Below are 27,221 nucleotides of genomic sequence, written 5' to 3'. Positions count from 1 at the left end.
GTATGGTTGAGGTGCAACATTCAAACAAATAATAATAGTTTGGGTCTGTGAACATATTAAAGCCTACATGAATATCCTATTTTGGACCTGTGTGGTATGATTTGCAAACGGAATTAAAACTTGAGTGTCAAAACTGTTTTTCACAAATGTCGTGCAATCACATTCCGTCCAAGAAAATGAAGAATTCAGAGAAAAATCACAGCAAGAATGACTATTTGGCGTGTACGTATGTAAACTTGTGATGGGAGCTGTATGTCTCTAAGGGACAGAGTACAAATAATTCAGATTCCATAAGGTTTGCACGAGATCGGGGAGGCAACTGACCTGCGGGGGAAGGTAACGGCGGTTGTTGCTGGGAAACTCGTCAAAGGGGTGGGTGCGCACGTAGCAGCTGTGGAAGGGCTCGGTGGAGACCAGCCCGCCGTGGGGAGAGAAGGGTTCCTTCATCGGTGTACAGATAGATGGAGGCTCCAGAGTAGCCTGTGAGTCAAAAATACATTTAGCTTGTGAATGAGTTTCCTCACGCTGCCCCATTTCAACGTACATTATAGCAAACATAATGCTATAAATTATGTGATAGCATAAAGAATCTGTTCTGTTTGGGCCCAGCAGGTGGTGGTATAACACCAAGTTTACAGCAGGCCGCAGCACGATTCATACCTTCTGCACTGTACCATTTTTATTTACTTATTTTTTTAAAACCATGTTTATTCAAGAAACACCGAAACAGTCACCAACGTACCAACGCTGCAATTGTATTACTTTAAGCAGATTTTTGTGACACTTCCACATCCCTGCATGGTGAACGTTTTTAAGTCAGAAGAGTGTTAACGGCACCCGACATGGACCTGACCACAGTCTCACCACCCAGCCAGACCAGACTCACGGTCATGGTCTCCATCCGGCGCTTCACTCACGTAACATGCGCACAGGCCTAACACCCACATCCAGACCCCCCTCCCCACCGTGTGGGGGAGGCGGCTGGCTCTGGTTAGTCAGTGCCGTGTGTGGAGGAGCCCACGCCAGTGTTTTAACGCACAGCGGAAATCTGCTCTGCTCCCAGCTGCTGCTACAGTAATTACTGTCCTGTGGTTGCTAAGAGATGCTTCCTTTAACTTCTGCCCCCCCCCCGAGTCTGTTAACAGTATGCGAGTGTGTACACGTGTGTGTCTGTACTGAACCACTCCATTCGCATGCTGACAGTGATGGCAGTATGATGGGAGAAATAAAGATGGTAGATGAACATCTTTGTGTGTTACTGTGTGTGTGTGTGTGTGTGTGTGTGTGTGTGTGTGAGCAAAGCATGGCCAATGCGCCTGCTCGGGGAATGTCATAAACCAGCTCCAGCTGGGGAAATGCAGCCCAGAACTTAAAAAGCCAGATGACAGCTGTGTGTGTGTGTTGTGTGTGTATCTGTACAAATGTGTATGGTCTAAAGAGGACGAGTGGGGGGGAGGGAAATGGGAACCAGACTCCGAGCTCCTTTAGAAGTCCAAGCTCTTGAGTGTCCTGAGCCCCAGTGCAGGGCGTATCTGAGTGTGGTCGCTCTGTGTGAGACAGCAGCATCAGGATCCACACAGCATTCCAGCGATAAGCCCACAGAGCCGGCTTTATTCCCACTCCCACAGCATCAAGGTGTGTGTGTGTGTGTGTGTGTGTGTGTGTGTGTGCATGCGCAGTCTAACAAGATAAGACAAGATAAGTGCTGGTGACGAGGGGGGGGGGCATGCGCCACTCTATAGAACTAGAGTGCCTACCTGATGTGTTCAATAATGTATGCTGGACAGGGTACTGTTGCCAACATGAAATTGCATGTAAACTGCGGTGCTTCACAGTGCTGGGTTGTTGTTGTTTTTTTTGTCCGTAGGCGCAAACAGCGCAGATAGCATGCTGCCAGCATGTGAGCGTGGTTGAGAAAGGGCACGCTGCTGCTCTGTGGGAGTGGGTCAGCAGGGCCGGGCTGCGGCTGTCGTGCAAGACAAGGCTGCGGCCTGCAATCAGAGAGAGGGCGGGGTGGGAAGTGGGCGCTGCTTCCCGCTGGGCAGGATGTGGGTTGTGAGCCTCTGCCACCCCAGAGCTGCAGCTGGGGGGGGTGGTATGAGGTTGAGGTAGGACGTCTCTGAAAACATACCAACATGACCTGGGTCTGATCAGACACGTTGCCTAATACTTTAGCATTAAAATAAAATGAAAAAATGGCATTAAAATTATTTAAATGAATATTTAATAATAAAAATAGATAATACCTATTAATTATAATGTTTTGTTTACAAAATAACAAATGGAAAATAAGGCAGAATAAGTAAAGTAAATAAAGTGTATGATATTAATAAATTACGTCATTGTGATAATAATGTTTTTGAGAGCATGGCATAGCTTTAAAGTGACTAATGAGAATCTAGAGACATCCACTCAGCATCAGTCATACGTCTTCTGCTCTGGGGGGCTGGTGGGGCCGGGAGCCAGCTGGTGGCGTGGTGATCTGGAGGTTGTTTGTGAGAGCCACCATACCGCGGCGTTTGAGTGTTTCTCTGAATCTCAGGTCTCCAGCCCCACCGCTGTGGTGCAGAATCACCATGGCTACACCCTCAGTGGCTCACTGCCTCCTGTGTCTGCTCTTCCGCCGCCTAGCAACAGTGGTGCCATTGGGCTTCCTCTATCATTGATCTCAGGTAATCTCTGCAGATTCCTGTGCTTCGGGCGCCTGCTACATCAGCTATGAATGAATGTGGAGGGACGTTAATGCCAGCACTCTGCTTCACTGCCGAGGGCCCTTGCCTTGTCTTTTGTTAATGTTACACTGGCAAATCAAGTAAAAGCAACACAGGAAGATAGAAGAAAGGCAAACAGAAAGAAAGGAGGGGGGGGGACAGAATGAAAGAAAAAGAAACTAAGGTTCATTCAGAAAAAAACATATCTGAGTCACAACTATGGTTTACAATACGATTTAGAACCACAATCTCTGACATCTGAAAACTGTAGATGAAAAAAAAATATTTACTGCTCAGCTACTACTTACTAATAAGTATTAGTCAGCAGGACTAACACCACACAGCACTAATTTGTATATAATTGCACAGATTCTATATGACAAAACAGAAAGAGCTACAAGATGCTTAACTGAAATTGTACATGCCAGTTACAATGCTACAGCATGCGTTACACCCTGTTCTACGCAATATATACAGCAAGGTCACCAATCAGTATTAAAAAGCTTTCATTTGAGACAGAACAGGCACAACTTACTATACGTGGCCTATAGTCTCTGTCGCTCACGTGCAATGTCAGGAATGCTATTATGAACAAAGTGCTTTCAAAATGGACTGTGTAAAATCCACTAATTCCTTGTTCAGAGAATTTACATTTACATATATGTCCTTCAGACACCCTTATCCTGAGTGACTTACAATCGGTAGTTACAGGGACAGTCCCCCTGGAGACAGTCAGGGTTAAGTGTCTTGCTCAGTGACACAATGGAGGTAAGTGGACCTGTGATTTTATGGTCATCTCTTCCATAGACAGGTGTGTTACCCACTAGGCTACTTCCAGCCCTGATTTTGAGCAGAGGTGAAAGGTTTCAGTCAGGTTTTCCAATGATGTCCTGGTTTAGGTTCAAGGGGTGCTGTATTCATAGGGTTTCCCCTGTTCAACTTCCCATTGAGTTGTCTACTTTCAGCTTTGCCTACTGGTTATGGCGATCCCATGCAATTTCATTTTTATGACTATTATGGTATCTATACCTGCCATACATCATCCCACTGGTGTGAGAAGCTGTGTTGAGTGTTTTTCTAACCGAATGCATGGGAGGCTGCTGTCTAAGTCGTGCTTGTCCTGCTGGATTGTACAGGTTATCTTCTTGGCTTACAGAAGTCCGGAATCACGCAAGCACACTACACACACCTCTTCAGTTGTAGGCAGCCTAGGAGTTCCATTGCTTCGAATTAACAACAGATGATACGCTGCATTAAAAGACCCTACACTTGGCATTGAATAGAATACATTAAATAATACAGGAATAGCCATATTCAATATGAGCTATTACCAAAATACGGTCATTACATTTCAGAGCGTCCCATGTTGTGGGTAACCTGTACAAAGGCCAGTGAAGAGTATGTACCAATGGGAAATAAAATCCTGTTAATATTTTATCTCATGCCTATTCCAGTTGTTTGCTTTTTCCTTTTGAGTGTACATAAGAAGGAATATTTATTTATTCTCCCCCGCCCCAAAATTACAAAATCGCTACACCAACACTAGACCGGGCAACAATGAAAGTGCCTATAGGTGTAAAAGTATATTTGAAAATGGCAAAGCCAAAGGGTTACCACCCTTTTGCACAACCACGACAGATACTTGTGCTGATATGCTTAAGAACACAGATATTTCAGGGCCATGTGCTATTTCTGTTTCACGATACTTGTTAGAAGACAAAGGGCTTTAAACAGCACCAATATCAGCTTTCTGAGTCCGGCTTAGATTTTCTTCCTCACATCTTGCCATGAAGCAGCACACTTTGATACTTGCTAAACTCTTAACACCAACCCCAAATGCTGGGACCATATCACAAACAACCAGAGTCTTAAATTGTAAACTTAATGTTACAATTCATCATGAGGATCTTACCTGTAAAGAGTCTTCCGGGCCATCTGAATCACTGTACACCGTACAGCCTGTAAAGAGAGAATAAATAATGCAACTGAGCTGCACACAATTCTATAAGAAACTGTCGATTAAATTTCTGGAAAACAAGACACTGCAACGTCGGACAAAGCATACATTTAAAACAGGCAGTTACAAACTCAGAGCACAGAGAAGAAGAATTTCCCATTGGATTAAATGTAGTTAAAAAAGAATGGGAAAAACCCAGATCTGTCAAAGTTTCCACATATTTAATCTATGGTAATGTTTTGACACACATTCTCCTGTAAACAGCACAGCAATCTGTAGCTCTTTCCTCTCTGACCATGAAGCAAATGATTTCCTCTGATGAGCCACTCATTCCCAGTTTAGATTTGAACAGGCTACTTGCTAAAGCACAAATAAAATCAGTGAAGAATCAAGACTGAACCCCATATTCATCTTGATAAGCAACATCCTTCAACTTTCATTGATACAATGAGGCCAATAAAACAAGTTTTGATAATGAACCATAATAAATGGTTGTTCAGTACATTCAGCCAGTCAGCTGACTTCATTTTATAGCCAAATAATGTTGCTTAAGCCAGACCTGATCAATTGAAGACAACAATACACCAAGTGTCTGATGCTCCAAGTGCATCCTGATGCAAAGCAGATGCAAAGCTGAATCGCTAGGTGTGTTCATATTATTCATGAGAGAGTCTTATTATTGAGAAAGAAATACTATAAAATGAAGTATCACCTGCAAAGTAGCATATATCCATAATTTGCTTCTCAAGAAGCAAAAGCAAACAATGGTCACTGACAGGCAGCCAAATCGCTGATCTGTACACCCTCTACATGTACTGTAGAGAACATGGTTGATGCCTTTTCCTGGTGACATTTTAAATTATGTTGTCAATTACGGAATGGTTTACTGTTTTCTTTTTTCAACAATAGAACACTACAATAGTGTAGTATAAATCACTGAAGCTACATCAAGCCACAGCTAGAGTATAGAGTATGACTTTTTCGTCATGTGCTCATCAAGTATTAGAATGAGTTGTAGTGTTGGAATGTTCAGATGCATTATAATATTTAGCTGCTTCGCTGATTCAATAACGATCATGGTCTGCTACCAGAAGCAGCGAGTTTGGTGTCTCTAGCATTTAAGAGAGATGGGAGGAGAAAGCAGAATGAGAAAAGCAGAGGAAGAAGAAAAAGAAAAGCAGGGAGAGGGAGGGTGGGAGAGAGAGAAAGAGAGAGAGAGAGAGAGAGAGAGAGAGAGAGAAAAGCAGGCTTCAGGCTCCCTGCAGCACGACTCCTCCAGTGCCAGGGCACTGTGCTGGATGAGCCATGTGCCCGGTTGCCATGGCAACAGAGCTCTGCATAGCTGACACACTGCAGTCCGGGCAGCAGAGCGATGCAACAGGAATACAGAGGAACCTGCGCGAGGCATTACACAACATGCTCGTGCCTGAAATACACAAGAGCTGTTCGGGCTCAAACCTAAACACACAAATATACATATAAATATAGTATATATTTAATCCAGTTACCATCTAAATGACATACCTAGCAAAACCTCAACACGTCTAAGGCACGGCAGGACTGGCCATGAGTGGCTAAAAAAGTGTGACTGAAACTACTACGTCAATCCAACACTCACCACTCCTACCTATTTCTGATTCCGGATTTTAAAAATATGCAGTCTAAATTTGTCATCACCTCATACAGAAAGACCCTTTCCTTGCGACTAAGCTGCCATGGTAACGATACTGCTCAAACCAACAAAGCACAAGATCACAGGCCCAGTTCACTGGGTTCAAGCTTTCACAATGTGAAACTAGGAACTTCAACATCTGCCCCATCAGCAACAAAGTTTTAGACATAAGAGGATACTTTGATCCCTGCATGTCCAGACAAAGTTTTGGGGAAACTTTGGTTCCTCAAACAACATGGTGTTTTAAAATGGAACAGTCACATTTACATTAAACTGCCTTCACATTACAGCGTGGAAATGCTGTACAGAAACCATACAGAGAAAACGCCCTACCTTGTTTAATGTCCTCCAGAGCCCGACGTATGCCTCGGTCAAAAGCTCGGGCGTCGGCTGGACTCTGGAACGTCAGGCCAAACTTCTTGTTGTCAATCCGCCAATGGTGAAAAATAGGATTGACCTTGTTGTAGACCAAGTCCCTCTTAATATTACACTCCAGCACAACCTGAGGAGAGGGGGAGGACAAGCATTTACAGGGAAGAAAGAAAGAACAGTTTCTGTTTGACTGATCTAAGACCTACAAACATTCCCTACAATGTGTGAATCAGGTATCAAAGATAGACACTGTTGACATTAATCTCATAATCGATGCAGCCACATAATATTCTGTGCACAATATAATTAATTTAATCAGAATGACGTTGCTTGGTGATTTTGGTGATTTACTGGTGATGGCATAAAATGTCTAGTCAAAAAGTCGCTGGTAAATGCTGTAAATGAAAAAGTAGTTGCGTTAGTGACTGTGGCTGCCTGATCTGAGTACAGTGCTGCTACGAGTAGGAGTTTGGCCTCGTCCACATGGAAGTTCAAAATGAACACCCCTGAACGCCATTTGACGTCATCCGAACACACAGCAGACCAAGTGTTGGTGTTGAATGCCCATGTGGACACTTCCGTTTGCTCCAATGAGCAGAAAAACGGTGTTCAGTCTGTACTCACCTGACACTCCGAATGCCAAAAAAATGCCTTGTTCAGACATCCATGTGAACGAGGTCTTAACTGTCATCTCAATAACATATTTCAAAAACACATTGTGAAGTAATGTAGAAAAATTGATGGGGTGCATTGTGATAATTGACTCATTGTTAATCATAATCAAATCGAATCCTGAGAGACACCAGACTCTCTTTCTGTACACCAACTGCAAGTACAAGTAGCTCAGAGAGTGTGTGCAGTATTCAGAAGAATCTGACACAACCACATCACCAGACACAACGCATGAAGAAGGGTCCAGCTATACGGATGGACTAATAGTTCCATAGAATTGTTCCGGTACGGTTCCTGGAAGGTTTTTCCTCGTCCTGGGCCTACACTTTGAGGTTAAAAACTTATACATGCTTCTCGTTTTCTAACTGTATGTGAGAACAATTCCAAAGATGTAAGCATCTCTATTCAAATTCTGTTCACAAACTCCATTGTACACTGTACAAATTTGGGCTACCCCAGATGAAATATGACAATGTTAATTATATCTTTTGTCTAAAAAACAAACTTTTTTCAAACCCAGACCTGATTTATGACTGCAATTTGATCTTTTCTCTAAATATATCAATTTATTCCAAAGTATACTGTATACTGTTAAAGCATCTGCTAAATGACGGTATTGTAATATCAAGTTTAGGCCAGGCAGCCCAACACATTGCACAATTCATGACAAAGTCAAGGGCAACTCATCAGGGTGATTTTTAAATATAACCAAATGAACGACTTTATCCATGATTAAATACTGCCCTTTTTTTTTACAACATATTAATGGGCCCACGTAGAGTGGGAGACCATGAATGAACTGACATACTTTCAGATCCAAAAGCAAAAAGTGTCAGAAGTTGCTTTTCTTGTCATAATCTCACAGTAAATGGATTACAAGCTGTAAATGCCCTAATTCCAAAGCTAAGCTAATTTTATTAGTTTGAGCTGCTTAATTCCAACACATACAAAACACTACGATACGTCTGCCCTGTTTCGCGCTGGCCATTTGTAGAGGTGAAACAAGTGCGTCCACGTGGCAGGTGCGAATGTGTCTCCGTGCATTCAGTGCAAAACGTGAAGACGTCTTGTGTGTGAACGTGTGAGTGTGTGTGTATTGGGTAGAATGGGAGGGGTAGGGGTTAAGCCTTGTGTTTACTCAGGCCCACAGAAGGTGGGTGGGTGGGGAGGGTTGCTGCCAGTTGGCCTGATTGTCATGGCGAGACTGAGTGGAGCCGGAACGAGTCAGGTGAGCGCGTACCCGGGAGAGGAGGAAGTATCCCGGTTACAAGAGAGAACGACACCCAACACCACATTCCAGAAGAGACAAAAAGAGGTACGGTGGAAAAGAGGTACGACAGGGAAAGGTGAGAGGAAGGAAAACCAGCCAGAAAAGGGGAAACGTTTGCACCAACATAAGCATTTTGGGACAAGGAAGAATAAAATAAGCATAAGGGTCGGGGGGGGGGTCCACTATTAATAACGACTGAACAATCTCATATGGCACTTCCTCTCCCTTGCCTTTCTCTGTCCAGTTTCAGAAGTGATCACTTGGCCAATTAAAACTCATCAGCCATGTAGAGTTAAGGCTCGCTTGTGACTAGAGCGAGGCATCGCTGACTCATCGGTACACTCTGTGCCGCATCATTACACATGTAGGCAACACTGCTGCCCACCCCTCCCTGTTCAGGCAGATCCACCGCCGGTCTCGCCCGCCCCCCTGCCATATTCTCATCGTGCGGCACTTCTGATGTGACCACACGTCCAGCACTTCTGGAGCCGGGACTCACGAAGCCTTGGGAAGGATTTATTCAGCCCTGTTTGTGGGTTTGAAGCACGTCTAAGTCTACAACTAGTTTAACATGATGCCAGGCAGAATTAAACCCATCAAACACCTTGCATTACACATAATAAAATACTCTATACTTCCTGTGTGAAGCTTTTTGTATCCATGACTCTTCTCATCAGCATTCTGGTTATTGTTTTTTATATTATTTTATACACACACACACACACACACACACACACACACACACACACACACTAATCACTTATTTCACAGATGCGAACTGGCTGTTACCCATCGTCTATAGATAAATTAATCTCTGTTTTAATACTCTGGGTATATATACTTGGGTTCAGTTTATTTGTTTCTATTGTTAACATTTGTATTTTTCAGTATTACACAAAAAATAAACACGGGGGGAAAAAAAATCTGTAACTGGTAAACATTTACATATAAATCAGTCGAATTTTCAAAACTCACACTCAGGACTGGGCAGAACAAACAGTGCACAACAGAATTTGAATCAACTGTGACAGAAGGATGTCACAACAGAAGGATAACCAAGGCAGTGAGTCATAATCTGGACTCCCACTTCACACCGCCGTGAGCCATGGTGCTCCAACACTTTTCTAAATAACAGGACGCCGATGCGTCCGCTATCTCTTAACTTAACCATCGGCTTCGCTTCATCTGTTACTGATTCAGGGCGCTAAAATGAACCCTTTCCTGTTTACGGCTGGTGGGTTTTGTAGCGTTCCCACACCCTCCACCGCACCCCACCCGCCCTTTTCCGAACGATGTGGTGATGTCAGTGTGCACAGAGCAGGCCAGGCCTATTTTCAGCTACCTGCACAGTGGAGGTAAGCTATGACACCAACTTCCTGTGGGGGGATGGAGGGAAGGAGGTAATGGCGATGACATCATCCCCTGTGGATGACGCTGTGCGGCGGAAGCGAGCCTGTTTGTTATGCGCCTTCACTTACTGATTTGTCTTTGAGTCGCTCCCCCTGGATGAGGAAATCCGCGCCGACGCCGTTGCCACCATCTTCGGGGCGGCCGACTTTGCGGACGGTGACGCAGCTGAGGCCTCCTCCTCCCAGGGGCAGCCATCCACCGCTGGAGTCATCCCGAGTCATGACCACTGCTCTCACACGCGCGTAACTGTCACTGCGTAACAAAAGCACAGGAGAAGACGGTGGGTTACGGCTGCACAAGCATGACTCCGACATGCACCATTCTCACAGGGCACAGGGTAAAACAATGAGCGCACTGTGACCGAGACACACACTCACACAAACTTTTTCCACAATGGCAGACGAACACAGCACAGGTCAACTTTTCACTGATTTTACAACAGAGCTGAATTATAAGTGGGGAAAAACATATGCTATTGCTATCAAATGTAAAATATCATGCAGAATAAAAATAAAAAAAAGTTGATGCTAATTCAGACATTGAGTATCATTTATTATGTTGTTGAAATACATTAATGATATATACACCGGTTAAAAATATAAAGAACACATAAACAACACAATGTACAAACCGGATTCCAAAAAAGTTGGGACACTAAACAAATTGTGAATAAAAACTGAATGCAATGATGTGGAGATGGCAAAAGTCAATATTTTATTTGTAATAGAACGTAGATGACAGATCAACTGTTTAATCTGAGTAAATGTATCATTTTAAAGGAAAAATATGTTGATTAAAAATTTCACGGTGTCAAAAAATCCCCAAAAAGTTGGGACAAGTAGCAATAAGAGGCTGAAAAAAGTCAATTTGAGCAAAATGAAGAGCTGGAAGACCAATTAACACTAATTAGGCCAATTGGCAACATGATTGGGTATAAAAAGAGCTTTTCAGAGTGGCAGTGTCTCTCAGAAGCCAAGATGGGTAGAGGATCACCAATTCCCCCAATGTTGCGCAGAAAGAGAGTGGATCAACATCAGAAAGGTGTTACCCAGCAAAAAATTTCAAAGATTCTGCATCTATCATCATCAACTGTGTATAACATCATCCGAAGATTCAGAGAATCTGGAACAATCTCTGTGCATAAGGGTCAAGGCCGTAATACTGGATGCCTGTGATCTCCGGGCCCTTAAAACGACATTGCACCACAACCAGGAATGCTACTGTAAAGGAAATCAGAGAATGGGCTCAGGAATACTTCCAGAAACCATTGTCAGTGAACACACTCCACCGTGCCATCCGCCGTTGCCAGCTGAAACTCTACAGTGCAAAGAAGAAGACATTTCTAAGCATGATCCACAAGCTCAGGCGTTTTCACTGGGCCAGGGATCATTTAAAATGGAGTGTGGCAAAATGGAAGACTGTTCTGTGGTCAGACGAGTCACGATTCTTTTTCGGAAATCCGGGACGCCGTGTCATCACAACCCAAGTTGTTATCAACGCTCAGTTCAGAAGCCTGCATCTCTGATGGTATGGGGTTGCATGAGTGAGTGTGGCATGGGCAGCTTGCATGTCTGGAAAGGTACCATCAATGCAAAAAAATATATTCAGGTTCTAGAACAACATATGCTCCCATCCAAACGTCTTTCAGGGAAGACCCTGCATTTTTCAACAATATAATGCCAGACCACATTCTGCATCAATCACAACATTATGGCTGCATAGGAGAAAGATCAGAGTACTGAAATGGCCAGTCTGCAGTCCAGATCTTTCACCTATAGAGAACATTTGGCGCATCATAAAGAGGAAGGTGCGACAATGAAGGCCCAAGACTATTGAACAGTTAGAGGCCTGTATTAGACAAGAATGGGAGAGCATTCCTATTTCTAAACTTGAGAAACTGGTCTCCTCGGTCCCCAGACATCTGTTGAGTGTTGTAAGAAGAAGGGGAGATGCCACACAGTGGTGAAAATGGCCTTGTCCCAAGTTTTTGGGGATTTGTTGACACCATTAAATTCTGAATGAACATATTTTCCCTTAAAATTATACATTTCCTCAGTTCAAACTTTTGTTCTGTGATTTATGTTCTATTCTGAATAAAATATTAGAAGTTGGCACCTCCATATCATTACATTCAGTTTTTATTCACAATTTGTATAGTGTCCCAACTTTTTTGGAATCCGGTTTGTAACTCCAAGTATCCTGGAAGGGGGTCCCTCTCTGTATCACTCCTTCCCAAGGTTTCTTCCTTTCTTTTGTTCTCTCTCCTAGAGTTTTTTTGTTTCTAGGTTTTCCTTGTGTGCAGAAGGGTCAAGTGTGGGGGTGTCAACTATAGGGCCTGTCAAAGCCAATTGAGACATACTGTATGTGATTTTGGGTTATATATTCTTGTTGGGCTATATGTTGGGCTATATGTTCTTGTTGTCAATCACACTTCTCTGAAATCAAACTGTCCACTTAGGAAGCAACACTGACTGAAAATCAATTTCACATTATGTGCAAATGGAATAGACAACAGAAGGGAATTATAGGAAGTTAGCAAGACATGCCCAATAAAGGCGTGGTTCTACAGGAGGTGACCACAGACCACTTCTCAGTTCCTATGCTTTCTGACTGAAGTTTTGGTCATTTTCGGCGCTTTCACTCTAGTCGTAGCATGGGACGGTGTCTTCAACCCAAACAAGTGGCTCAGGTAGTGTAGGTCATCCAGGATGGCACATCCAGGATGTGGCAAGAAGATTTGCTGTGTCTGTCAGTGTAATGTCCAGAGCATGGAGGCGCTACCAGGAGACAAGCCAGTACATCAGGATACGTGGAGGAGGACGTAGGCGGGCAAAAACCCAGCAGCAGGATGCCAGAGACCTGCAAAATGACCACCTGCTTGCCACAAGTTTGCATGTGTCTGCTCAAACAGACTCCATGAGGGCCTGAAGTCCACAGGTGGGGATTGTGCTTATAGCCCAACACTATGCAGCACGTTTGCCAGAGAACACCAACATTGGCAAATTTGCCCACTGTGCCCTGTGCTCTTCACAGATGAAAGCAGGTTCACACTGAGCATGTGAAAGAGTCTGGAGGCACTGAGTATGTTCTGCTGCCGGCAACATCCTCCAGCATGACCGGTTTGGCAGTGGGTCAATAATAGTGTGGGGTGGCATTTCTTTTGGGGGGGGCCGCACAGCCCTCCATATGCTCGGCAGAGGTAGCCAGACTGCCATTAGGTACCGAGTAGAGATCCTCAGTCCCCTTGTGAGATGATATGCTTGTGTGGTTGTCATGTGGCTGGAGTGTGTGAGCAGTTCCTGCAAGACGAAGGCATTGATGCCCACCCGTTCCCCAGACCTGAATCTGATTGAGCACATCTGGTACATCATGTCTTGCTCCATCCACCAACGCCACGTTGCACCACGTTGTCCAGGACTTGGTGGATGCATTAGTCCAGATCTTGGAGGAGATCCCTCAGGAGACCTTCCGCCACCTCATCAGGAGCATGTCCAGGCATTGTAGGGAGGTCATACAGGCACGTGGAGGCCACACACATTACTGAGCCTCATTTTTGCTAGTTTTAAGGACATTACATTAAAGTTGGATCAGCCTGTAGTGTGTTTTCCACTTTAATTTTCAATGTTACTCCAAATCCAGACCTCCATGGGTTAATAAATTTGATATCATTCATTCAGATCTAGGACGTCTTTTTGTGTTCCATTTATTTTTTTGAGCAGTGTAGAAGATTGGGCAGTATGGACTGCTAAGGTTTCAAAATCACACCAAAACAATGTATAAAGATAAATGGAGGTGAAAAAAGTGCTTAATGAGAGAAAAAAGAGAGAATCTAAACATAGAAATCTCCTTCAGCAACATCCAAATCTAAGAAAAAAAAAGAAAAAAAAAGCATCTGAACTGACGACTCCAGCAATGTCAAAACGCAGTGTTTTGACATTTCACTGATATATTTCAAAATGACCCCCAAGGTTCAAAACATGGAACAAACCACCCGACCAAAAAAAAAAGGGATTTTTAAGACACTATAAATCCAATACAGCAAGCCTTTAACTTTGTTCTACAATTGGTTGAGCATCCAGTCCTCAGTCCCTGTCACTTAGAGTCTAATGGTACTTTGATTAGATAATGACCTTCCAATCTCCAGCCGGAAACTACGAAGGTCAAAGTTTGCTGAAGGCAGCTCTTTATAGATTCTTCTAGTAACACATTAAAGACAAAGTAAGAAAGGCGTGACAAGTTAAGAGAATTTGGCTGCTGACGACATCCGTTTTTTTTTTCTTTCTAAAACATAACTTTTTTTTACCCTCACCATCATTTTTATTAAGTGCCCACTGACAATGATTAAAATCTGGATTGTGTCTGTGACCAGTTGTCACAGACACATAGGAAAAGTTGTTATAAAATAATCACTGGTTATTAATTAACTCATATTTTCTTCCTGTTCACCTGATGAGCACAGAAATTTGCCACTTGTCGGGTAACTGTTCACCAGACTTTCAGACCTGGTCAATTAGTCTCTGGAAAAATTAACCACCACAGTAAAGCCCCACAGAGGTAATGAAACTCAGTCTGACACAGAGTGGACGTGTCTGCATATTTCCATTTGTATCCCCACAAAAAGTGTCCAAACGATACATTTATAGGATTTTTTGTTAATAAGCAAAAGCCACTCTCATATCCCCACAGCCCCGGGAGAGGGAAGGAATACTTCCCCTTCGCAGTGCTGCCAAGAGTTTCTGGCGGACGTGCCCGCAATCACACCCGTCTGACGACGGGGACGGTTTGTGAAGCTGTTAAAAGTCTGGCCTTTGTGACCAGCGAAGTCTCAGTGTGGTCTGGTGGGGGTTAGTGCAACAGACGCTCAGCAACATGACAAGCTGTCCGTCAAACCGTGCTTTAATAGCAGAGGGGTGGGGAGATGTGCTGCTGAGCCGTGACCGAGACACAAAGAGCGGGGTGGGAAGATGAATGTAACCCGAAAGTATAAGATGCCGCAAGGACTGTGAACGTACACCAAATCCAGGTGATAAAAGAGTCCGTGTGAGAATTGCACACCTCATTTCACATCCCTTCAAAGCAGGCCCTAATTCAGGATGAACACAGCCGAACCTTTAACTACAATCGAAGACTCAAATAAACAAATAGAACCACTGAAACCACCAGCGATCGCATCCGGGCGCAGTGTGACATTCACTATGAAGTTCTCTCTCTCACACTTCTCTGGGCCATGCATATAAAAAATAATAATTAAATAATCACCATGACAATGAGCATCCTTTGCCCTATGACAGTTGGGATGCCACAAGGAACGGAGCAGGATGCAGCTCCCTTCCTTTCCCGCCCACACAGTCCCAACACCCCTATTTTCTGCATCGAAATTAATTTGAAAAATAGGGTCAACTGGCCCCAGTTGGGTGAAAGAGGGTGATATTTTTGAATGCCTGTCCGGGATGGTCTAGCGAGACAAAAGGGAAGGATCCGCGGCCCCTCACTGGGAGAGCACAGTCCAGTGGTCACACAATGAAGGGCGGAAGCGGATCAGCTACCTGGGAGCTGCCGAAAGCCCGCTTCCAAATTATCCCAAGTTAGTCTGCTGGTTGACTGACTTCATTTCCGAAAAAGGAGGAGGGAGACAAAAACAAGGGCGGGGGCACGGGCTTTACACAGCCATTACACAGCGAACAGCCATCGCTTTCATCATTGTGCTGAACAAGCCACGTTAGTGAAGCGTTAACACCAGCGTGTAACGCTTTTTTTTTGTAATATTATACTACACGTTTTTCAAAATGGCAATAACTCAACAGCATTCAACATATATGGAAGAATAATCAGCACAATAGCTAAATCCAAATATATTTTTACCACTGTAATGTGGTATCTGATGGTGACATTCGCCACCAAAAACCATCACAAGATACAAAAATTTGGGTAAAAAGCTAACCACCTGTCAGATTTTCAAAATATGACTCTTCACATATTTTTCACTTTTTTAGTCCATCTTTATTTACACTCCTTTCTCACACACATATTTGCTGATATCTTTACCAATATGCAAGCCATGTGGTGAAATCAAACTAACCCCTGGCAACCTAGTAAAAACAATCTGCATGTCTCCAGTGGGAATTGGATTAACAGGTAGTAACATTGCTGGCAGAAGTACAACGTGAAAGGGATCATAGCTATCTTGCTTAATTTGTGTGAGCAAAATCAGTGTTGTTCCCGAAATAGCTTTTTGATAAACGGAGTCTTCCCCAGAATAGATTCTCCTGTGGATTCTTAACGTAATAAAGGTTGGGATTCTCTGGTGGAAAATGATTCTTTTATAATTAGAGCCCAATGAGTCCTGGCACTATTGTCTTGGGGAAAAAAATCCATTGATGGAAAAGTGTGGTCATTCAGTATATTCAAGCAGGCAGCTGACTTTGTGTTACTGCCACATAACATCGCTGAACCCGGCCTGAACAAACGAAGCCACCCCAGACCACAACACTGTCTCCACAGGCTTGCACAGAAGGGATTGTGCATGATGGGTAAATTCTGAAACATGGAAAACCCGAATTAAACCAAACCTTTTTTCATGATTAGCCACTTTTGGCCACATTGCCGTTTAGTGCCAATCATTCAAGACCACATTCTTCCACTGAAATGATGACTCTGCCATGCTTCCAGATTTGAATAATATTAACATTACCATGTATTAACCATATAATAATAATTTCAGTGATCTAAAATTTTTTGTGTTTCTATGATCACAGTAATCAAATCAAGACTCCGATTGGAGGCTCATTAGGTTAAGTGTCGAATTCCATAAGACTTGGTTGGCAGCTGACCACTAGACTTCCCCCAGTCCATACGGAGTCCAGCTCATGTCCCATGAGGCCACGAGAAGCCCTTCGGTATGGAGAAGGGTGATGCAGGGACAGCCAGTTCCTGGCCTGACAAAGTGACCATTTGTCCAGGACTCTGTCTGTGGCTTCCCCAGCTCAGCCTCCAGGCTTCCCATTCCCGGAGGGGGTGAAAGATGGGGAAAAGCTCGGGGGTGTGAAGGTGGGGGGGGCTGTAGGATGTGGCCTGAGCCCTGGGTTCACGCCAACTCAACCCAAGCACCCCCGCCCTCCCCTACTGCATCTCGATACACAATGGCCGCTTCTCTGCTGAAATTTCATGTTATTGGATGCCAGGCCTGGGAGTTTTGTGCTCTCACAATGTCCAGGCAGTGGAGCATGCTGCAGGAGAGACACGCTCTGCAAGCTAAGGCTGGAAAACGTCCCCTTTTCATTAGCATCAGAAAGGGGGGGAAATGTCAGCGCTCTCTCTAGCACCGAACCACAGAGAGTCCGTCAGGCTCCATCAGGCCTCTTTACTTCCAACTTTACTTATCAACCAGACAATCAGCAGAAAGTGTTGATTATTCTGTTTCCACAGGTTTCCTAAGTTGTTAAATTAGAAACAAGCAAAAAAATGCATGCAAAAGTGAATGCCAAAACATTTTACATTTACAGCATTTATCAGACGCCCTTATCCAGAGCGACTTACAATCAGTAGTTACAGGGACAGTCCCCCCTGGAGCAACTTAGGGTTAAGTGTCTTGCTCAGGGACACAATGGTAGTAAGTGGGATTCGTACCCGGGTCTTCTGGTTCATAGGCGAGTGTGTTACCCACTAGGCTACTACCACCCATCTCCAATTACTACTACAATTAATTTTTTTAATGTTTTTACAGTATGAGTAAAAACATAAAGTGCTGTGAGAACGTTAAATCCTAACTATCTGAGATGTATCTCCAATGTAGCTTTTAAGAACACACCCCTTAAGTTGGGTTCAGTACATGCACACTGAATTCTGGAGCTACTACAAAAGTTAACATCCTAAAGTTAACATTGCAAAGTTCATTGCACAGTAGAAGCTACACTGACCAACGTCCTTGTAGATCAAGCAACAAGCAACTCATCCCTTCACGCTGGGCCAGTCAACAGTCACGACTATATGTTATGTAGTTATGGGTGGTAGTAGTGTAGTGGGTAAAACACTCGCCAGAAGACCCAGGTTCAAATCCCACTTACTCATTGTGTCCCTGAGCAAGACACTTATCTCTAAGTTGCTCCAGGGGGGACTGTCCCTGTAACTACTGATTGTAAGTCGCTCTGGATAAGGGTGTCTTATAAATGCTGTAAATGTAATGCACACTGTCAGTCAGTGTTGCCCACCATCAGGTGTATGGAAAAGAAGGCTCAAACCTTGGCCAAACGCTACAAAGTGGTCTAATGAGTGAGAAGCTCAGTCACACTGCAGTACACTGGCGGTGTCACCCCGTCCTATGGTGCATCTACATCTAGGCTGGGTGACTCACCTCCGTATCACAAGATTTTCCATCTTGCGAAGGCACAGGCAGTGCAGAGAAAAGCGAGCAGATAGAAAATGGCAAACCGCTGCAGAACGAAGCCGAGAGAACATGAACATTCAAAGCCGAATACAGGCTCCAGCATGCTTAAAAAAGTGCATCTATTCATATCATCAAAGCGATCAGTGCTTCACCCTTCACAAAAAAACATCTGTAGTAACTGGGGGAATATTCCAGAAAGTTAGAGTTCAGGTCTCTGTATCATCAATTTTCTGCCTCAAACAAAATGTTAAACAACTCTTCATTACTGGACAAGGCCGGAAAATCAAACTACAACATCCTGGTGCCCAGCTCTGTGGCACCCTAATAAAAAACAAGTTTTCCCACATGTGTATCAAGGAAGACTAAAGAAAAAAAAATACATTAACATCAATCAAGGTCACATATTGAGATGATCTTAATTTCCACCACAAGCATTAGGGAAATTAAAACCTTGCGCAGCGATTACAGAAAAGAGGAACCGCAAATTTCGACTGCCGCACTAACTGGGAGCTTTGATGTCAAAGCAGGCTCTTGGGATGTGGCTCTAATCGACAAAATAAAGGTTGAAAACCTGAAGAATCACAATGAGGGCCACCATCACAATGTGGTGTCTTACAAAAACCACATGTTTTACACACACACCAAAAAATGACTCACTAGAACATTAAAGCAAAAAGTACATGATATTTAAAAAATGATTTCTGCGCTAAATAGGTCAGCATAGATTTTTACTAGACTGAATAGAGCATCTGGTTTAAATTATTCCAAATCTCAATTGGACTAGCACGTCTCGGTTTTAAAATCTAGGCCTACTACTATATGTACTGTTGCATGGCAACATTATAAGAGCTGTAGCTAGCCTCTGAATGCCTGCTAACACCTTGTATGAATCACGTTAACTGGTGGCGCACATGCTTCTCTGGCATCTGGGCTTATTTGTGAAGGTTGGTGAGCTTGTGTCAAAATGAGCTGAAGGAACTATGCATTGCAAGACAGCAAAGATTACACAGAAAAATATATATACCAGCCTTCTTAGACCACTACCTTTGATGAAAAAACCTGTAAAAGGTGCGTTTGGTCATTAAGTCTGGGGTTTTAGTACTCTCAGTCAGAAAAAAAATTGAGAGCAGTTGGCAAAACAAATATCAAAAAGCAGCATAGCTTCTCTCAAGAGATTAACAGTGCTCCCTATGCAGCGAGACAGCTCAGAATGAAATGCAGCAATAGTACCAACATTCAAGATGATTCAAGTACGCAGTAATAATGTTAATAAAAACGCACATGGGATGGGATTATAAAGACACATAACCTGTGTGAAACCACACCTACATGCGGCACAAGCCATTAGTTTTGGGTGAGAGCACAGAACGTGTAGCAGGGTTTCCGTGGATCTTTAAATAATCTAAAATTTTAAGTGACGTGATTGTCATTGTGATGCCCAGCACATGGTGCACACAACGAAATGTGTCCTCTGCTTTTAACCATCACCCTTAGTCAGCAGTGGGCAGCCATGACAGGCGCTCGGGGAGCAGCGAGTGGGGACGGTGTTTTGCTCGGTTGCACCTCAGTGGCACCTTGGCAGATCTGGATTCATACCGGCAACCTTCTGTTTACGGGTCCATTTCCTTACCCGCCAGGCCGCCACTGTCAGTAATCCACCTGTCCATGTTTACAATATTTTTAATGTGAACTATACAGCTGAATACAGAAAATCCTAAATCCTTATAGGTAGTCACTCGCATCATCCAAATATCTGGTATTTCACTGGCCTTATGGGTGTGACAGAAAGTCCACTTTCAGTAGAATTGCTTGGATATTGTTTTATCCATAATACGATAATGCTATATGTTAATGCATCTATAAAAAGTTTATTATACAACTTCCTGCTGCAGTGCCTTTGCTAAGGGCACATGTTGCCCTTTCAAAAACAGATACATTTAAATTTACTTATCAAATTATATACAACAATATACACAGTCTATGGTTAAATGTCACAGGGGGAATTCGATGACGTAGTTGCAGACATACTTTGGGGCGTGGGGATAAGCCGTCGTACCGGTAGAGGACGCTGGGCGAGCGGGGCAGGAGGACCGGGGGCGCCTGGCCGGCGAGGAATGAGGAAGCAATGGACGCGCTGCCACGCAGCGGGGAGTCAGTTCGGGATCTTTGGGAAGGACCAGGGCAGAGGAGAACCGGAAGACGGCGGGTTTCAGGATGGTCCGGGATCTTGGACTGGACGGGAGTAGGTCTTGGGCGGCAGGAAGGTAGGGGAGCATGGAATCCCGTCTTAACCGATGGGCCAGGTAGGTTCAAGGTCAGGGGCAGGTAGAGGTTGTAGCCAGGAAGTTCCGGTCGGGGTTCTTTTCGTGGTTTCCAGGGGATCAGGCAATTCTCGAAGTTGTGGGCAGGCGAAGGTCATATTTCAGGAAATCACAATTATCGAAGGTCGTGGGTGAGAGAGCTAGCGTCTCTGGCGAGTAAACTCATACAAAGAGCGGGCCTGTCTCCTTGGGGTTACCTCACTTTTATACTTGCCACCGCCCGCTTCCATTTCCTCTTCCGGGTCGTCGTCTCCCAGGCTGGTGAGGCGCCCTCTAGCGGGCTGGAGGCGCGTTGGCCATGACATTAAATTTATAGTGCAAAATGAATTTCATGCCATATCGCACAGCCCTAGGACCATAACACTTCTTTCATGTTCTTCAATCTGATTTGCATATTTGCACCAGAGTAATAAATGCTGTAAAATGTAATGTACATGAAAAGGGCAACAATGCTACCAACCCCTAATACCCACAAAGTAAAAGCATAAATCGTGGTTCTTGCAACAGCATGCATAATCTGATCAAGGTGACAATGCAGAGTTGTAACGTTAGGTAATACACAGAAGACATGCTGTGATTAGCTTCTTCCCTTAAAAATGATAAGATTGTTTAAGTGACTGGTCTGATAGGGAAATACGAAGGCATGTGCATTTCTTTTCCCTCACAAAATAAAATAATAATACAGGTACCATGATGTCGTAAGGTCACCATGCAAGAACAGTTCAGCAAATTCCCACAGATTACGATACCAGATAATTGGACACACAAGCTGAAGTTATGAAAGACAAATGCATTCAGCTTGTCGCCACTCCTAAAAATACCAGGAGGAAGTGAAAGCTTCATGCAACTCCCTGTATTTCAAAAAGCATTGTTACAATACAGTTCCCTAAAACATTCTCCCCCATCCAATTAAAGAAATAGTTTCCAATCACTTTGCAACAAAAATTTCTCGCTGGCACAGAATGTGTGGTGGTGCCAAAAACCATAGTACCTGGTGTTATTGCTCCAGTCCTCACTTAACTGAATTCAGAAGAAGTCGTCTGGGTTTTGGAAATAATTACATGCAAAAAAGAAAGGGCTGGGTGGGTAACTCCTCCTTTCCAACATAAGTGAATAGGACCCATGCTGCAAATTGCATTATATCCCTGACAATAATGCCAGTACGTAGTGGTCTATGAGAACCTGGGCAATCAAAAAGTGTGTCTGTCTGTTGCTACATAGGGCCCCATGAATTATTATCCTAAAATTATTGTTTTTAGGGTAATAATTCTTGGGCATTAACTCTTTGCTTTTGTGAACCATTTACATGTAAATAATATGTGCCTTTCATGCAAAGAACTGTTTCACAATATTAGACATTCTTCCTTTTGTAAATTAAAAGTGCTTCATGTTTGACCTCAACATAAAAAAAAACCTATCAAATAAATAAACATTGGGGAGACCTGGAATACAAAAATGTTGTGGCCACTTGCATAATGAAGTTGAACCAGGATAATAAAATCACATTTTGAATCAGCTGATTTGTTTGCAGAGTTTGCTGGCTGACTGGCTTGCACTAGTTTGCTTCTTTTCTGTTTCTGAGTTATTGACATCATATATGTTCTTACAAAAGAATTGTTCTTCCGATTCATAAAAAATAGTTCCGCTCTAAACTTGGCACAAACAGTCAAATTCCATAATTTTCTGAGGACATTGGTGTTCCAGCAACTTCAGCCTAACCAAGCCTCTAACTTCTGTACCAAGAAGATAGAGTTGCTGAAACAGGGAAACCATATAAATGTACGAACACATAAATGAGGCTGATTGGAATGATGCTAAACTAAAAAATTAAATTCAAAGCTCCCATTAAGATCAAACTTGCTTCTGGTGCATCCCAAACATACAAGCTTCTACTTATCTGCTCTCAAAGTATGTGCAAAAGTATGTGAAACGTGGTTCCAGTTGGCAGACATTACATTAACATTAGTAAAATCTCTTATGTAATTAAATATAGGGCATGCTACATAATAATGTTTTCGTAGACATTCCATAGGCTAACAATGCTATTGGCTAAAATCCATGAAAAATTGTGTCAGACCACAATTTGTCATTTAATAACAATATTAAACTAATAGTTAACCACACTGCATTATCCTGCTAGACACAAATTAAGGTAGGGCAGACTAAAACCACGCCTGTATCATACACATTGTCTTTGAACTACGCTCAACGCTATTTTTATTCTAAGATTTCCATGAATCGACAAAACATTTTCTGCAATGGAACAAAAGCGCTTGCTGTTATTGCAGGTGCTACAGATAAGTAGAGTTTCATGGCCTAGTCAGCTCTCCATCACATGACCAGATGAAGAGAACATTGTGGCAGCTTGGAACTATAAAAACATTCATAATCCATGCAGTCAGCCCAGTTCACATATATGCCAAAACCACCATAAATGATCCATGCACAAACAGCCTAAAGAAATGTTCAAAAGGGTCAAAGGTGAAGACACAAGGCCGTGCAGAAGACTAACCTGAGTGCACACACACACACACACCCATACTCAAAACAAATTTCCCAAATTCACCAAACGTCAACAGTCAAACTTAGCTTGTGCACATTATTGCCAAGAGCAAAATAAGTTCTGTTATTTTGTATATTAATCATACGGCTAATGCACAACAAAGGGACACAACTGTCAAAGGCAAATGCGAGCTGAACAGTGAGTCATCATTTCACTTATGAATCAACTCAATGGGCGCATTTACAATCTGATAATTTTGCACATGGTGATGCAGACTTCTGAAGCTTAAAGGCCTACGACCACAGAGAGGAAAATGATTACATATCTATAACTACGTAATGAAAAGGTTTGTAGAAGAATGAGTGAAACCACAGGGGCTGAATGTGTCTCGACCAAAAGCAAGCTGACAAAAATCATATGGGATTAAATACGGTGAATTATTCAGTGAAAGATAGAAATGGTCTCCTGAAAATGCCACCCTCCAAGAGCGTCAAATCATTTCGTTGCCTTCAGCAATACCCAATGTGTGTCAATATCCACATTATCGCTTCCTTTCTCTTTTCCCTGCTTTGTACGATTAAATAGCAAAGCCTGCTGAACTCGGGAGGTTTTTTTTTACATAAGCACATTTACGCGAATAGTAATAACGCAAAGACAAACCCAATTTTCCTTCAAGGACAAAGAGTTCCTCACGTCAGACCAGGGACAATTATGCGAGCAGGCGGCTACGTGGGAAAATAATGGGCGTCGTAGCGTCATACGACGCGGCATAATGCGTCTCGTTTGCGTGCGAATGCGCAGGTCCCGTGTAAAATCGGCCATGGTTAACGCGGTTAATGAAAACATTTATATATAGCTGTAGACGTGGGCTTTGTGCGACGCGGGGCGCGCCTGAGACACTCTGTACTGTACAGCTCGCTGTGAATGGGCAGCCAGGTAGTTTATGAATGGGGGCGGTCACGTGACCGCCAGCCCCAGCTCCGCGACTGTCAACAAGCAGCACGCGAACCGCCCGGCCATTAAACGCCGCGAAGATCCGTACGCGAGTGTCGGGGAGGGGGACGACGAAAAAAAAAAAATATATATATATATATATACATATATATATATTATTATTATATATTTATAAGGAACCGAGAGACGAGAAATCCACCTCGTCCCGAGCCCATCGACGCCCGGGAACACGCACGGCGTGCGCGCAGTCGAGCAAATTTGCCGTTTTTTTATGAATGAAGACAGTGATATGCAAATGAGCGTGATTGAGAAAAAAAAATATGGCGCCCGGTGCTTCTTTGAGTCTGACATTGCAGCAAGCGGTGTACAGACAAGAGCTGGTCTCTACATGTGACCCAGCACGACGCCTCCATTATTAACACGGATCCTTCGTTTCATAAAACACGGATTATTCCAGCGATGCGGTACAGAAATGTAACGTCTTGTTATTGACGCAGCTGATTTTAAGGGGGTGGGGGAGCACACACACACACACACACACACAAAACCAAATTTGTACATCAAAACGGGTTTACAACCTTCATAACCTGGCAATCAGCTTCACGACGGCGACAAAAGTTCTTGAATTGATTCCGGCGTTGAATAGAGCACACTTAATTTAACACTTTTAATCGCGTTGCCTTTCTGACAATATTAGCTGCCAAATACAGAGAGTTGAACTAATGGCCACAGTGTTTACTGAATGGCGACAGACGTTGACCTCAAACAGTAAAATATAACACTGCAAAAGCAAACACCACGGCCAGGAAAACCTGTAAAAGCCTTAACACTATTCATAAACAATAAAATATATTTCTAGACGACATTAAGCATGTGTCAACGGAGCATAAACGTGCCATTTCCACAGCTATTAACTTCTCCCTTCGTTTTTAAACTGTGACAGAAATCAATTTATATACATGTGTAAAGTAGTGAAAAATAAAAGGCATGCGTGGTACTCACTCGCTGTTTGGATTTGTCGACTCTTCGCTCATTTTTTTCCTCACGGGGATCCGAATCCTGCAAACGGCATCGACGACGCAGTCACGGCGGGGAAATTAACCGCAAAAAGAACCATTTTCTCTCTTTTTTTTCTCTCGAGTGTGTGTGAATATGTATTATTCTCGCTCACAAGGACGGCCCGAGTGTTCGGCGCGGGTGGAACCTCTAGTGTGCTGCATGCCGCTGGGCTCTCAGGAAAATGACGGGAATGGCAGCCGCTGATTCATTGGTCCTTCCCGGGGAGCGCGGATCCGACCGCGGCGAAGCGAACATCTCCGGTGCCGTCCGCGAACAAAATCCCCCCGCGTTCAGGCATTCCCAGAAGCTCCGGGGGGGGGGAGAAAAACCCCGGGTTCTCTGGCGGGACGAGTCGTGCTCGGAGAGTCGGCTAGCCAGCAGCCATCGAGCGATTCCCCTTCGGTAACTTCTTCGGGACAACAGTTGAAAAAAAAAAAAAAAAAGCAGCGGCGTTTTTTTTTTTTTTTCCTCCTTTTTTCCCCCCTCTGCCCTCCCTCGGTGTCGCCCACCCAGTAAACGGTGGACCGCGGCCGGCCGGACGCGTGGCTTTATTATTATTATTATTATTAATATTATTATTTTTGACAGGTAAAGACGTGAAGCTTTAGAGGCGGGCGAGCGTCTCTTCTGTTGGGGAAGTTGTCAGCATCTGCTCTCGCTCGAACTCCATTTTCAGCCCGGGCGAAACGCGTATCGGAAAACTGGGCGGAAGCGTCGGCCTCAGCGCTCCCTCTCCAGCCAGAAATCCTTCCGCGGTTGCAAAATAAATAAATAAGAATCCCAAACGACTCGGGGCGATCGGCTTTGCGTGTCACCGCTAAGCGCGCCGATCGGTTTGTGCCCTCGCGAACGCTTGCACGGTGCGCTTTTTAAAAACGCGTTTTCCGGAAAAGTTGGTTCAGAACTAGTCCCCGCACTTCCCAAAAGAAGTTTCGCCCCCCCTCAACTAAGGCAGAGTGGACTGATACACAGAAGAAAGACGAGTCCGCGCGATAGCGCGCACCATAATGGAAAACTCTGCCAGGCTGCGCGGACGCTAGCGGCGTTTTCCACAAAACGCAGGGCAACTTCGGCTCTAGGAGACACCCCATGTGGCCCGAGCAGCACCAGTCAAGTTTGTGAGAAAGTGCAGGAATGAGAAGTCACGTTCATCAGCGCTAGTCCACATTAGCACGTGTAATTACATCACATTGCCCCTCCTTTCTCCTTAACTGATCGAACGGAGAGCCTATGGAAGGGTGCATCTTAATCAGAGCATATGGTCACGTTTAAATACTGTAAATACAATAGATCGTGCTTCATAGTTTAAGCATTGTATTGTTATAGCACAATAACAACAAGTACCACGTCTAATTTGATGATTATTGTTACATAGTTTCAAAATAAGTGCAGAATAGTGAACTTTGGGACTGTTTCCTATTTCCAAATATATGTATTCGTGCATTATATCACGTGGCCTCAGTATCATGCACATAATTTATGACCTAATCACACTGAACAACAATCGGCACAAAATGTACCATATAAGTAAAGTCAATTAACTCCACTGATTATGCACAACACAGTCTTTGACAGATTTTTTTACGTGGTGATAAATTGCATATTGTGATGTATTACATTGTCAACAAGGTGTCAATGCCCTGCCATAATCCCCCAAAACGTTACTGTATGACTATAGGTCCCTGTGAGTTCCAATCAAAACAAGTTGTGCTTTGATGTCTAAATTGTCAATCTAAGACCTTAAATTCTGAGAATATAGTAGTGGAACAAATTAGAGGGACAAAAAAAAAGCATTTTGAATGCGTAAACCCTTTGATGTTTTCCAACATATGCCATTTGCTCACAAATGCATTGAATTGGGAGGTTATGTAAGGGTTTAATGCTATTGGATTTCTTTGCTGTGTGCAACAAGAGATCAGACTGAATGATTCCGCTCA

General features: G+C 43.6%; 1 protein-coding gene across 2 annotated transcripts in view; it reads right to left on the bottom strand.

The window, feature by feature from the left end:
* The window catches only part of spred1 (sprouty related EVH1 domain containing 1), a 29,817-nt gene extending 4,105 nt beyond the window's left edge, over window positions 1-25,712 (bottom strand). Inside the window, exons 1-6 of one of the 2 annotated variants that reach the window (XM_028987379.1) lie at window positions 25,397-25,712; window positions 25,228-25,284; window positions 10,133-10,316; window positions 6,674-6,842; window positions 4,624-4,670; window positions 325-480 (exon numbers count right to left, since the gene is read on the bottom strand). In XM_028987379.1, coding sequence (XP_028843212.1) covers window positions 325-480; window positions 4,624-4,670; window positions 6,674-6,842; window positions 10,133-10,316; window positions 25,228-25,259 — 588 coding nt within the window. In that variant the 5' untranslated portion in view covers window positions 25,260-25,284; window positions 25,397-25,712. Of the gene's footprint in view, window positions 1-324; window positions 481-4,623; window positions 4,671-6,673; window positions 6,843-10,132; window positions 10,317-25,227 lie in introns of both variants that reach the window. The other variant, XM_028987371.1, reaches the window with a different exon arrangement.
* Window positions 25,713-27,221: the final 1,509 nt, after the last annotated feature.

The sequence above is a fragment of the Denticeps clupeoides genome, chromosome 1 (genome assembly GCF_900700375.1).
Source record: "Denticeps clupeoides chromosome 1, fDenClu1.1, whole genome shotgun sequence".
Classification (NCBI taxonomy): Eukaryota; Metazoa; Chordata; class Actinopteri; order Clupeiformes; family Denticipitidae; genus Denticeps; species Denticeps clupeoides.
This window is presented reverse-complemented; position numbering and strand designations above follow the sequence as displayed.